The 13,700-nt window shown below is 32.1% G+C and overlaps 1 protein-coding gene across 2 annotated transcripts in view; it reads right to left on the reverse strand.

Annotated features, from left to right (window-relative positions):
• Positions 1-297: 297 nt before the first annotated feature.
• The window catches only part of ADAM18 (ADAM metallopeptidase domain 18), a 50,920-nt gene continuing 37,517 nt past the window's right edge, over positions 298-13,700 (reverse strand). For both annotated transcript variants that reach the window (XM_032468690.1, XM_032468691.1), the window contains 5 exons: positions 11,102-11,285; positions 8,822-8,902; positions 5,423-5,541; positions 3,663-3,667; positions 298-621 (listed from right to left, as the gene is read on the reverse strand). In XM_032468690.1, the coding sequence (XP_032324581.1) occupies positions 458-621; positions 3,663-3,667; positions 5,423-5,541; positions 8,822-8,902; positions 11,102-11,285 (553 nt within the window). In that variant the 3' untranslated portion in view covers positions 298-457. The remainder of the gene's footprint in view (positions 622-3,662; positions 3,668-5,422; positions 5,542-8,821; positions 8,903-11,101; positions 11,286-13,700) is intronic.

Here is a 13,700-nt window from a genome sequence, read left to right on the forward strand (position 1 = left end):
TCAAAGGAATTCTGTAGATTTTTTTAACAGTATTTGAGACTACTAAAGAGAAAAATCATGGGATTCAAGGATTTATTAGTGACAGTTTTAACAAAAATTCTAAATTGGAAAAAAGGCTTGCCCTGAAAGAAACAAACACCAGTACTTAATGTAGGTCTAACTGGAAAAGGAACTTAACGAGATGCACCAAATAGTCTTCTCTGACATATTACATTTCTAGTTCAGTGTGGAATACTCATCAGGAAAACAGTTTTAGAGCAGTCAAAATTTTGATTTGCCTCAATACATTAACAACACAAACTATTGGGAAAAGAAAACTGTTAAAATGCCATTTGCCTTAGATTTAAAACGGCACAAACTGAATAAGAAATATAACAAATATCATATGGTCATGAATTTATGACCCTAGTTAAGGATCAGCACAATTTAAGATAATGAGTTATTTGTGCAATAATATTTACCCCTCGTATTCTGCATTCTCTCTGTTGCATACTTTTCTCATTTCATTTCGCTTTATGATCATAGTGGTGAAAAATACGAAAAAGGGCAGAACAATGTAGAAACTCAAAGTAAGCCAGTTGCTCTGATGTGTTTTGTAGCCTTTTTTAACCAAAGTTATATCTAGAAGTGAAACACAGGAATCAGTGGATATTCATTGAATATTTAAAGAAATTTATATTTATTTCACTGTTATATGTACATATATAAAATCATATGTAGAACTGAAATTTTAATACCTTCTAAAATGCATTTTTCATAGATTTACTGTTCATCTTTCATGCATATTTGTTTAATTATTATGATACTGGATACGTGTTTTGAGTTCTGCTTACTACATTCAGCTTATTTATGGCATCAATATTTTAAAAGGTGATACAGTAATAGGGCTTAAGTTAAAAATTTGGAAAGAAATACATCATGAAACCCCCAACCCCTCCCTTGCCAAGTCACATAGTTTCTGTCCTTGGGGGAAACCATTTTTAAATGACTTAATGTTTCTCCACCTAGTGTTTATATTTTATACATATGAATAAAATCCGTATCCATACCTATACTTGTATCTGTATCTACCCACATGTAACGTGTTTGTGTTGTGTGTATTCCCCCCATTGACATTCAATAACATATCATGCCCTTTTGTTACTTCTTAAGCTTAAAAAATGGAAGTATTACACAATTCACAAAAGTACATAATAAATAAATGTATTAGCCAAGAATTAGCACGATCACCCAGACCTCAAAACATGGCCTGAGAGAATCCCAAAAGCATCCTCAGAACATTTTCTAATCATCATTCATGGACTTCTTCCACGATTAATTAGTAAAATTTTTACTGAAGTACAGCAGACTAACAGAAATGCATGCATGCTGTAATTATACAACTCAAAGGATATCCTGAGTTGAACACATCTGTGTAAGCAGCACCAAATCCAGGAATGTCATATTACCAGCACCTGTGTTTTTGTTTATTTTTTGTTTTTTTCACATCACACATACAAAGTACAAAATTTTTTAAATTGAAGAAATAAAGAATAAAGCAAATTTTAAAAAGAAAGAATAAAGCAAATAGTTGAGTCCTGGAAAATATATTGACAACATGTGGAAAAACATGTGAAGATTATCTAAATCATTTTCCATCTCCTCTACCCTGTATCATCTTCCCTCTCACACTCCAAATTTTCCTTTCTATTTAGTTTTTGAAATGGAAAAAAAATTCCAAACTAAAACCTTGCAATTCACTTACATTTAAGGACCTCCAATCAGCTTTCTTTCAGCCTCTGTCCTTCCCAGTGAGAATCACTAATCCATTGTCTCCCAAGAGCATGGATCATTTTTGACAGATTTTAAATTTTATATAAATAGAGTTATATTTTATATACTTTTATTCCGATTTTTTTTGCTCAATATTACCTAATTTGGAGATTCACCCATATTATTGCTTACAGTTGTAAAATATTCATTCTCATCACTGCATAGAATATCTTCATGTAGAAATAACAGCTGTTAATGCATTCTACTTAAGAGCATTTGGGTAATTTGCAGTTATGGGTGTTATGAATAGTGCTGCTCTGAGTGTTACCCTCCATGTCTCTTAGTCACCATTTGTGTGCATCTCTCTCACGTATATGCCCTTGGAAGTGGCATATTCATAGCATATGTCTATATGGAACATTAGTAAATTTTCCAATGATTTTCCCAAGTGGCTGTAGAAATTACATTCCCATTACCAGTGGATGACAATTTTGGTATGTATGATATTTTCCTTTTTTATTATAGTTATTCTTCATATACAATGAAATGCAAACATATAACTGTACAGATGGATAAGATTTAGCAAACGCATACTCCTCCAATAAGGCAAACATCTAAAAGATTCTGTTTTGACAGTTGGGAGTTTTCTTCATTTAATGTAAAATTCTTTTGTTTTTTGATAAGTAAATAACATAAGTTTAATGCCTGAGATCTGACAACAAAATAGTGTGACTATCATGTTATTTAAATTTTGCTATTTTAACAGCTTTATTGAGTTATTTAAGACATGTATTAATAGGCCTATTTAAAATGTACAATTTTATAGGTTTTATTATATGTATCCATTTATAAAGGTACCACATCAGTCAAAATATGGTTGACCCTTGAAAGACACAGAGGTTAGGATTTTGTTTCCTTATTGGGGGGTTAGGGGTTTTGATCATCAGTGCTTTCTAACAAAAGGTTTATGATCAAAAGGAGGGAATTGATAAAATAAATCTTTACATCTTGAGATATAGGGAAGTCATTCTGGCTTATACATGAGTTAACTTGAATTTTATGCCAACTGAAATAACCTGTTTGTGGCCTATCAGACATATATTGTACACCTTAATTATTAAAGAAAAGGGCATATTGACCAGAAGTAAAGCATGTCCATGTTAAAAATAAAGGTTAAGTGACCCTCTACCTGGGATGCCAACGCTGGTCCTCCTTTGATGATAGGACTCCGTTCCCAGGTGCCAAGGCCATACCATACATGCTGTACGTGTATGTGCTGGTCTTGTTTTTTTGAAACCTTGAAGAAATGTATCCCTGATCCACTGAATGTTCTTTGTTCTGACAAGATATAAAACTGTGCCGAAAATCCTACTTCTTGAGAGAGCAGCATCTCAGAGCCATCTGGGAAGCTGGCTTCTGGGCTATAGTCCACAGTTTGGCTTGTGTAAAACTTTTTTCTATTCTTATTGTTGATTGTTTATTGATTATTGTCATTGACAGGGTATCCACGCCCAGCAGTCTAAAATCCATGTATAGCTTTAGCATTGGTCCTCCGTGTCTAAGGTTCCCCTTTCGTGGATTCAACCAACCTGGGATGCTGTCGTTTTTTGTTGGTTTTTTTTTTTTGAAAATCTGCACATAAGTGGATCTGGGTGGTCTAAATCTGTGTTGTCCAAGGGTCAAGTGTAATGAGTATATGCGTCATCCACAAAAGTTTCCTCTTGCCCATTTATGATCCTGCCATGCTACCCCTCCCCCCACAGGCAACCCCTGATCTGATCTGCATTCTTTCACTATAAACTAGTTTGCATGTTCTACAATTTAATACAAATAGACAGTATGTATTCATTATTATCTTGCTTCTTTCACACAACATAAATGTTCACGCCATCTACATTGGCTCATTTAACAATAGCTTGTTCCTTCTTAATATTCGATAATACACTATTGTTTGGATACACCGTGCTTTGTTGATCCATCACCTGTTGATTTGGGTTGTTTCCCAATTTTATCTATTACGCATAAAGTTGTTATGAACATTTGTATACAAAATTCTGTGTGGGTGAAAGCATTCTATTCTCTTGGGTAAAAATGACTGAATTACATGGTTTGAATGTTTACCTTGCAGAAACTGCACAATTTTACATTTCAACAGTAGTGTATGAGATACTACCCTCACACCTTGGCCTTCATGTGGTTAGCCCTTTAAATGTAAACAAATTTTAAAGGAATGTAATGGTATCTAATTGTGATTTTAATTTGCATTTCCTTGATGAACAATGATGTTGAGTATCTTCACATGTGCTTATTTGCCATATCTTCTTTGATAAGATGTTCAGTTCAAATATTTTACCCATTTTTATAGGGCTATTTATTTTTCATTAAGTTTTAAGGATTATATGTCCTGAATGTAAAATTTGTATATATTCTGAATATACCTTATTAGGTATATACCTAACTGACTTTTAAAAAGCAAAAGTTTTTAATTTTGTTGATATCCAAGTTACTCACTGAATTGCTTTACACTTTTATTGATTATCTGTTTTCTGTATATCTCTGGGTCTGTTTCCAGTTCTTTATTCTGTTCCATTGATCTACATATTTGTGTTGACATCAGTGTTACACTGTTGGTTACTGTAGCTTTATAGAAAGTTTTGAAATTGGGTGGTGTGTTTTTTCCACATCACTCTTTTTCAAAGTAATTTTGGCAATTTTTGGTTCTTTGAATTTCTGTTTAAAGTTTATAATCAGCTTGTCAGTTTCTCAATTGAGCCTGCTGGATGATTTTTACAGGGATTTCCTTTAATGTGTGTGTGTATATATAGATATACATATACACACATATATATACACACACACACATTATGTCATCTACAAGTAGTGATAGCTTTACTTCTTTCTTTCCAATTTGGAGTCCTTTTATTTCTTTGTTGTTGTTGTTGTTGAATTCCTGTGGGCAGGACTCCCAGTGCTATGTTGAATAAAACTGGTGAGAGTGGGCATCCTTGTCTTGTTCCTGATCTTAGAGGAAAAGCTTTCAGGTTTTCACTCTTGAGTAAAATGTTAACTTTGGGTTTGTCATATATGGCTCTGTTATGTTGAGATATAGTCCCTCTATACACACTTTGTTGAGAGTTTTTATCATAAATGGATGTTGAATCAATGAATAGCCACTTGCCTTCATTCATGAGAACAAGAGAAAGTATAAACATGTACTCCATCACCCCAAATGTAATTTACTAGTATTTCCTAATAAGTACATATACTTACAGTTCATCATATGTTTTTGTCTAAATTTAACTCAGAATAACACCTCATCCTACAGTCATTTTTTAATAACCTACCAAGTTTTTAATAACATAGAATGCACATAATATGTGTAGTGTTCATTCATCCATACTGAAATTTGTTTTGAATTCTTGCTGTAAAATTTATTTATACTTAAGAGTACTATATTCTATCTTGGTGACTAAGTTGATTAAAGCTGAGTGTCTCTGAGGAAAACTCATTACAAATACTATTTAATCCTAATTTAATTAAAGCCACTATTTAAGATAACTATTTTAATTACTCAGGAGATCATGAAAGATGTGACTCAGCAGTATATTTCTTCAATTATTTTATAAAACAATGTTAATATTATATTTTGTTTTGAAAGTTCAGTTTTTACTCACCAGATGTATGAACGTTTCCATCATCAATACTTCCTCCTGGTGAATCAATTTGTAATTCACAATATGGAGGCCTATATCCAGGAAGGCAATGACAATTACCTAAATTATTACATATCTGAAACAGAAAAATGCATAATCACTGTAAATCATGGTAATCTTCAAATGTTATATATAAATACCTAAATTCAAAAGAATAAAATCATTATTTGTTAAGTTTATTAAGACTGTGTATCATGAGGATAGATTAGAAAAAGTAGTGAAAATTTTGGCAACATAATAGTCAAAGACAAAATCACTACCCTACATTATAGTTTATTTCTGGCCTGCATATACTGACTGTTTTTGATAAATACTTTGTCTTCCTCAATCATTTTTTAGTAAATGGGAGTCAATAAAATTATGGCCACTGTATTCACAGAGAAGAGCATCATTGGGTGAATTTAGAATTTTTCACAAATAGTACTTCATTTAGTTATTTATGAAACATTTGCTGTCACCACTTCCACATTTTCTATTCATGCACTTTAATTTATATATAAAATATTGTGATAAAACTGCCATCAATTGACTTGGCCACTTTAATTTCTTATATCCTAGCCCCTTTTTCAAAATTTAATACTATTGATCAACCATTTGTATTTCATTTTTATGTAAATAATTTTTCAAAATAAAACATAGATGCAAAAAAAATACTTAAAATATACAATAAAACTTTATAATAAGCTTGAATTGTTAGCAGTTCATATTCAGTGAGTTTACATGTTACCTGTGTTTTGACATTTCAATAATTTAGTATTAATTTTCATTTTAAAGTAAAACATGTAACTAAAATTTTATAAAATTCAAACAGTTCAGATGCACAGAACTAAAAGTGTCTTCATCCACTAATGAAGTCCCACTCTCCATTGCTAACTATTTTCTGTGATATATATATTCATATATAAACACATATACTCACATCCACAAACCCATGTAAACACACATTCATAGGTTTTTGCCAAACTAACAGACTGATGTTATATTATGACTGTATTCCTATACCTGTATGTATAAATATAGACTGGCACATTTTAAAAATAGACATAATATTCAATGGTATGCATATTTTTATAATTCTGATTCAGATATTGTGTTCTGTCCATGCACACTGATAGTATTAAATTCTTTGTGTGTAAAGATTATTATTATAATACTCCCAAACTCATTCTGTGAAGCCACAATCATCCTGATACCAAAACCAGGCAAAGATACTACCAAAAAGAGAATTACAGCCCAATATCACTGATGAACATAGATGCAAAAATCCTCACCAAAATATTAGCAAATAGAATCGAACAGCACATAAAAAAGATTGTACATCATGATCAAGTGGGGTTCATCCCAAGGACACAAGGGTGGTTCAGTATACACTAATCAATCAATGTAATACATCACATCAACAAGAGAAAGGACAAAAACCACATGATCATCTCAATAGATGCAGAAAAAGCATTTGATAAAATTCAACACCTATTTATGATAAAAAAAACTCTCACCAAAGTGAGTATAGAGGGAACATATCTCAACATAATAAAAGCTACATATGACAAACCTACAGCCAGCATAGTACTCAACGGTGAAAAACTCAAAAGCTTCCCACTAAAATCTGGGACAAGACAAGGCTGTTCACTGTCACCACTCCTATTCAACATAGTCTTGGAAGTCCTAGCCACAGCCATCAGGCAAGAGAGAGAAATAAAAGAGATCCAAATTGGAAAAGAAGGGGTAAAAGTGTCACTATATGCAGATGACATGATACTATATATAGAAAACCCTAAAAGGTCCACACAAAAGCTACTAGAACTAATCGACGAATTCAGCAAGGTAGCAGGTTACAAGGTAATGTACAAAAATCAGTTGCATTTCTTTACACTAACGATGAATCAACAAAAAAAGAAAGTAAAGAAAGATTATTAAAATTTTAAGTCTCTTTTCTCTGTAACATTGAATTCCATAAAGTGTCCTTCTGTTTTACACATCAGTATCTCTATTTTTTGATATTTAGTGCAGTGGTGATAAATATTTTAACATAAAATTTAGAAATTAGCATTAGAATATCACTTACTTATTATTTCAAACCTAATTCAAAACCGTTCCCCCTTCCTGAATTAATTTACCATTTTCTAAGCAACATACGTCAACAGAGGATACCATCGATCTCATCATTGCATTTTTACTAACTGAATGAAAGAGAAAGATTGTCAGCTAGAGCAGAAGCAATAGCCAAATAAATAATATTAAATTTTATTAAATGAAGAATGACTTGCTATTTCAGACTGGGTGTGTAATTTGACTTTCTAATAGAAAAAAAAAATGAAACAAAAAACATAGACCTTAGACACTTGTCAGCAATATTTCTAAGCTCAAAAACCAAAGAAAAGTAATCTCACAACATTCGGCACAAAGCAAGGGGAATTAAATTAGCATCACCTCTCTCTCTGACTGGACCAAAAGCGACAGGACAGTGCAACACAGTGTACAAAGTTTTGGGAGAGGGGAAGTAAAATGCAATAATCCTCTGACAACAAAGGGATTTTTTTATGTGGAAAGGCAAAATTTTTGCATGGCTGGTATGTGAGACCTCTAAATCTGTATCTCCCACATACGTTTGTCTCTACTCTTTGAAAAAAAAAGTAAATCAGCACCTCATTCCTTTCATTAAGGTAGATGAACAATGACATATTAGAACCTTTATCTAGAATATCAAATCTAAATAGACTGTAACTTCCCTATAACATTAATTTTAGAAAAACTTGACATAATGAATAGTATATCTCAAGAACATCAAACTCGAAGTCGAAAAACACAACTTACAGGTGAAAAGTAAAAGAATGCCAAAGTACCAAAGTGGGCAAGACAGTTATATTTGCAGGGAGAAATCGTTCTTACTTGTTTGATATAAAGATAGAGGAAGAAAGATACAAGAAAAATGTTAAAAGTACAAGGTAACTAGTGACCAAAAAGAAAACGTTATACAATTGAATTTCCTTTGTAAAATATATAAGCCATAAATTTTAATTATGGAAGGTATGAGGGAGAACAAATATGTTCACAATATAAATAAAATGTGCATTTATTCACATAAGAAAACAAATGTGTTTTATTTAAGTAAGTTACAAATTCATAAGTCGTAGTTTCTTACAATAAATTCAGTACACATATACTACAATTCACTTAATAGCGTTTGAATCAGTTGAAGATTGGCTAATTTTCTTTATATTAGTTAGCTATTCCTAGGCAAGGTCAGATTGAAAGTCACGTAGACTTTCAATTCTCCCAAACAGGACAGACTTTTATTTTGAATTACCCACAAAAATATCATGAAATTTAGAACTACAAAAAGAAAAGTAACTTACCCCATTACCTTTGCATTTTTCAGTGGCATCACAATTATATCCCATTAAAGGAACTTCTTTGCAGGTTTTATTTACGCAATACTGAAATAAAACAAAACACATAGTATTTCATAATTATTTACAAATTTGATAGGAGAAAAGAATTAACTACTTGTTATAGATGTATAAGAGATGCCCAACTTGAGACCTTTTATTCCGTAGTATTCTGATTCTGGTACTCCAATACAAAGATTCTGGCATTCCAATACAAAATTGTGAACAATAATAAATTTTTAAAAATTTTGAGAATGCTTGCCTTAACATAGTTTATATAATAAAGTCATATAATTTTGGTTTTGATACTTACAATTGAGAATTGAATTGAGAATCTTTATCAGGATAGTCTTATTTGTTATGTTAATGTTCTGTTATGAATAACTGGTTAGATCAATATTAATGATTTGTCCCTAAAAAACCGCAACATAATTTATTAATTTGGTTTGGGTTTCAAATATAAATTAATATTTTGGATTATAAGTTATCATGAATCCTTATTATAATGTTGATCAGAATAATCTGACAAGATAAATATTTTAACTTAATTTGTATCCATTGTAAAACCCTTCTGATGTCAAAGGTGGGTAATCCAGTGGTAAATTAGTCATTTTCCCCCTCATTTACCTTTTTCTGTTTTTTTTAACTGAGCTCCTAACTTACGTTCTTTTGATTTCTTTAAAAATATCAGCATATAATATGATTAAATCGTTGAAAATAGGAATATATCCAATGAGAACGAAAATTAGCTTTTATTTCCTGAGTGTTGGTATATTGCCAATAAATGAATGATGTTGCATATGCCAGTCTACTTTTGCCCCTTCTCTTCAGTATAACATTGGAAGTTTTAGCCAGAGCAATTAGGCAAGAAAAATGAAAGGCATACACATGTTAAAGAATTAAAATTATTTGTTTGTAGGTGATATGATCTTATATGTCAACTGTAAAGACTCCACACACACAAATACCAGTTAGAACTAATCAGTGAATTCAGTGAAGTTGCAGGCTAGAATATTAACACAAAAATAAAATGCATTTCTTTACACTAACAATGAATATTCTGAAAAGGAAATTTAAAAAAAATTCAATTTAGAATAGCATCAACTATTATTAGTCAGCTAAACTTAACCAAGAAGCATACACTGAAAACTAAAAAGAAATACTAAAAAATAAGTTAAATAAACACAAAAAAATAGAAAGCTACCCTGTATTCATGGACTGGAAGACATAATATTGTTACGATATCAATACTATCAAAAGCATCTGTAAATTCAGTGCAGTCTATCAAAATTCCAAAGACACTTTTTTCCCGTCCTAAAATGCATATGGAATCTCAAGAGACTCTATAAATAACCAAAGCAGTCTTAAAAAATAACAGAGCTGGAGGACTCACGCTTTCTGATTTCAAAACTTAATATAAAGCTATAGCAATAAAAACAGTGTGGTTCTGGCATAAATTAAGACGTATTGACTAATGCAACAGAGAGCCCAGAAATAAAGTTACATATATACAAAAGTGAATGTACTAAATGCCACAGTATTTTGTATACATGAAAATGGTTAAAACTGCATGTTTATGTTATGTATTTTTTATTAAATTTAAAACATTAAATAAACCCTTGCATAGAGGTTTTTGGCACTCTTTTTTAAAATTGAAGTACAGTTACAGTGTGTCAATTTCTGGTGTACAGCACGATAAACCTCTGAACCATTTTTGTTCTCCGTTTATTTTTTGACTGCCTGACTAGTACTACACATACGTACGAACACAAGCTCATACATCGCCAAGAGCTTGTATGAGCTTGTGCTCTCCCAGTACAGGCGTCTTGTTTGGGTCTTCCAAACTTCTCACACTGACATTTTGATCATACAGATGAGCCAATGATTGAAGAAACATGAAAACTCAATGAAGTTTCTTTGTGAGACAGGAAAAAACTAAAAACTCAAAATTAGAATTTAATGATTTCAAGCTATTGGAATTCAAAGATCTAAAAAAAATCACTCATAATTTAGTGGAATCTTGTGCTTAAAAACACATGTTCTCACATTAGGAATGATGACAGATTAATCCAAAATGTTATTGGATAACTGAGGCTTAGTTTAATTATCTTTTCATTATCATATGGGAAATATGTGGCAGCACCAGGTTCAAATCCATTCAGTATGATTGTGATAGTCATCATGGAGTATGTAGCTGATAATCACATAATTTAACACAGATAAATATAAATGAGCGTATTTTGTTACCATTTGTGCGCCACACACAGTGCCATCAGCCACATAGGCATAATCTCTGCCACCTGATCTCACTGATGATCCTGTAGTTATGCATACATGTCCTTGAGTATACAAATAAACCGCAGATCGAACATCAGTTTTGAAAGGATTCTTTTGTGGCCAAACACAAGCTAATTTTCCACAGAGAACATCCCTGGAAATGAAAAGAAAAAAAGTCTTAATCATTTTGTCTTTTAATGAAATCAGGTTTTTTTTTTTTATTTTTTTACATACACATACATACATTCTTTTTCATTAGAGGTTACTGTAAGCTGTTGAATATAGTTCCCTGTGCTATGAAGTATGAACCTGTTTACTTTATATATAGTAGTTAGTATCTGCAAATCTCAAACACTCAATTTATCCCTTCCCACCCCCTCCCCACTCCCGGTAACCATAAGTTTGTTTTCTATGTCTGTTAGTCTGTTTCTGTTTTGTAAATAAGTTCATTTGTTCTTTTTTTTTTTTTTTAAGATTTCACATATAAGTGATATCATATAGTATTTTTCTTTCTCTTTCTGGCTTTCTTCTTTTAGAATGATGATCTCCAGGTCCATCCATGTTACTGCAAATGGCATTGTTTTATTCTTTTTTATGGCAGAATAGTGTTCCATTGTATATATATCCCACAACTTCTTTATCCAATCTGTCGATGGACATTTGGGTTGTTTCCATGTCTTGGCTATTGTAAATAGTGCTGCTATGAACATTGGGGTGCATGTATGTTTTTGAATTGATGTTCCCTCTGGATATATGGCCAGGAATAGGATTGCTGGATCATATGGTAAGCCTTTTTAGCCTCTGGAGGAATCTCTATACTGTTTTCCATAATATCTGCAGCAAACTACATTCTCACCAGCAGTGTGGGAGGTTCCCTTTTCTCCACACCCTCTCCAGCATTTATTGTTCATGGGCTTTTGAACGATAGCCTTTCTGACTGGTGTGAGGTGATACCTCATTGTAGTTTTGATTTGCATTTCTAAAAAGAATTGTATTACATGTATGATAACATAAATTGTTGTTTAACTGATAGTATAAAACCAGAAAAATGCCAAAATGACATTGTCTTATGGTGCCCGACAACTGAATGCAACCCAGTTAATTAGCACCGTAGCAGAACTAAAATCTATGCACTGAACTCAAGTATTCAGACATGCCTTCCTTTCCTATTTCAGAACTCAACTTTTACTCTCCCCTCATCATGTTTTATCATATTCTTTGGGAAAATTCATCACCTGCTTATTTCACTTACCATACCACCCCACAGCTTTATACACGTTGTCACAAGTGTCAGGATTTCCACCTTTTTTAAAAGCTGAATATTCCATTGTATGCATTCTACATTTTCTTGATCCCTTGGTGGACACTTACTGTGTCCATACCTTAGCTTTTGCTGGATCATATGGTAGTTCTATTTTTAATTTCCTGAGGAACCTCCATACTGTTTTCCGTAATGACTGTATCAAATTACATTCCCACCAACAGTGCAGGAGGGCTCCCTTTTCTTCACATCCTCACCAGTGTTTGTTATCCATTGTTTTCTGATAATAGCCATTCTAACAGGCATGAGCTGGTAGCTCATTGTGGTTTTGATTTGCATGATCATAATGATTAGTGACATTAAGCAGCTTTTCATGTACTTGTTGGTCAATTGTATGTTTTTGGTTTTTTTTTTAAACACATCTGTTTGGGTCCTTTGCCCATTTTTAAATAAAGATTATCATTATTATTTTTAAAATATTGTTTGCTATTGAGATCTAAGAGTTCCTTGCATATTTTGGATATTAACCTCTTATCAGATATGTGGTTTGCAAATATTTCCTCCCATTCCATAGTTTGCCCTTTTATTTTGTGGATGGTTTCCAGTGCTGAGCAGAAGCTTTTTAGTTTGAGACAGTCCTAGTTGTCTAATTTTTCTTTTGTTGCTTTTGCTTTTGGTGCCAATCTGAAAAAAAAAATCATTGCTAAGACCAATGTCAAGACGCTTATCTCCTGTATTTCCTTCTAGGAGTTTTACAGTTTCAAGTCTTACTTTCAAATTTTTTTTCCCACCTTGAGATGATTTTTTTGTGTATAGTATAAGACAGAAGTCCAGTTTATTTTTTTTTTTCCTATAGCAATACAGGTTTTCCTACACCATTTATTGAAGGGTCTCTTTTTTCTCCATTTTATAATCTTGACCCCTTTGTTGAAAATTAACTGTGTATGCATGTATTTGTTTCTAGGCTATTCTGTTTCATTGATACATCTGTTTTTATGCTAATAGCATATTCTTTTGATTATTATAGCTTTGTAATACAGTTTAAAATCAGGAAATGTGATGGCTCGAGCTTAATCTCCTTTCTCAATATTGTTTTGGCTATCTAGGATCTTTTGTAGTTCCATTCAATTTTAGGATTATTTTCCTATTTCTGTAAAAAAAAAAAAAGGTCCTTGGGATTTTGTTAGGGATTGTACTGAATCTGTAGATAGCTTTGGGTGGATATTTAGACAACATTAGTTCTTCCAAGCAATTGGTATATAGTGTATTTGTATTTATTTGGGTTTTCTTCAGTATCTTTTATCAATG

This window comes from Camelus ferus, chromosome 26 (assembly GCF_009834535.1).
Source record: "Camelus ferus isolate YT-003-E chromosome 26, BCGSAC_Cfer_1.0, whole genome shotgun sequence".
Classification (NCBI taxonomy): domain Eukaryota; kingdom Metazoa; phylum Chordata; class Mammalia; order Artiodactyla; family Camelidae; genus Camelus; species Camelus ferus.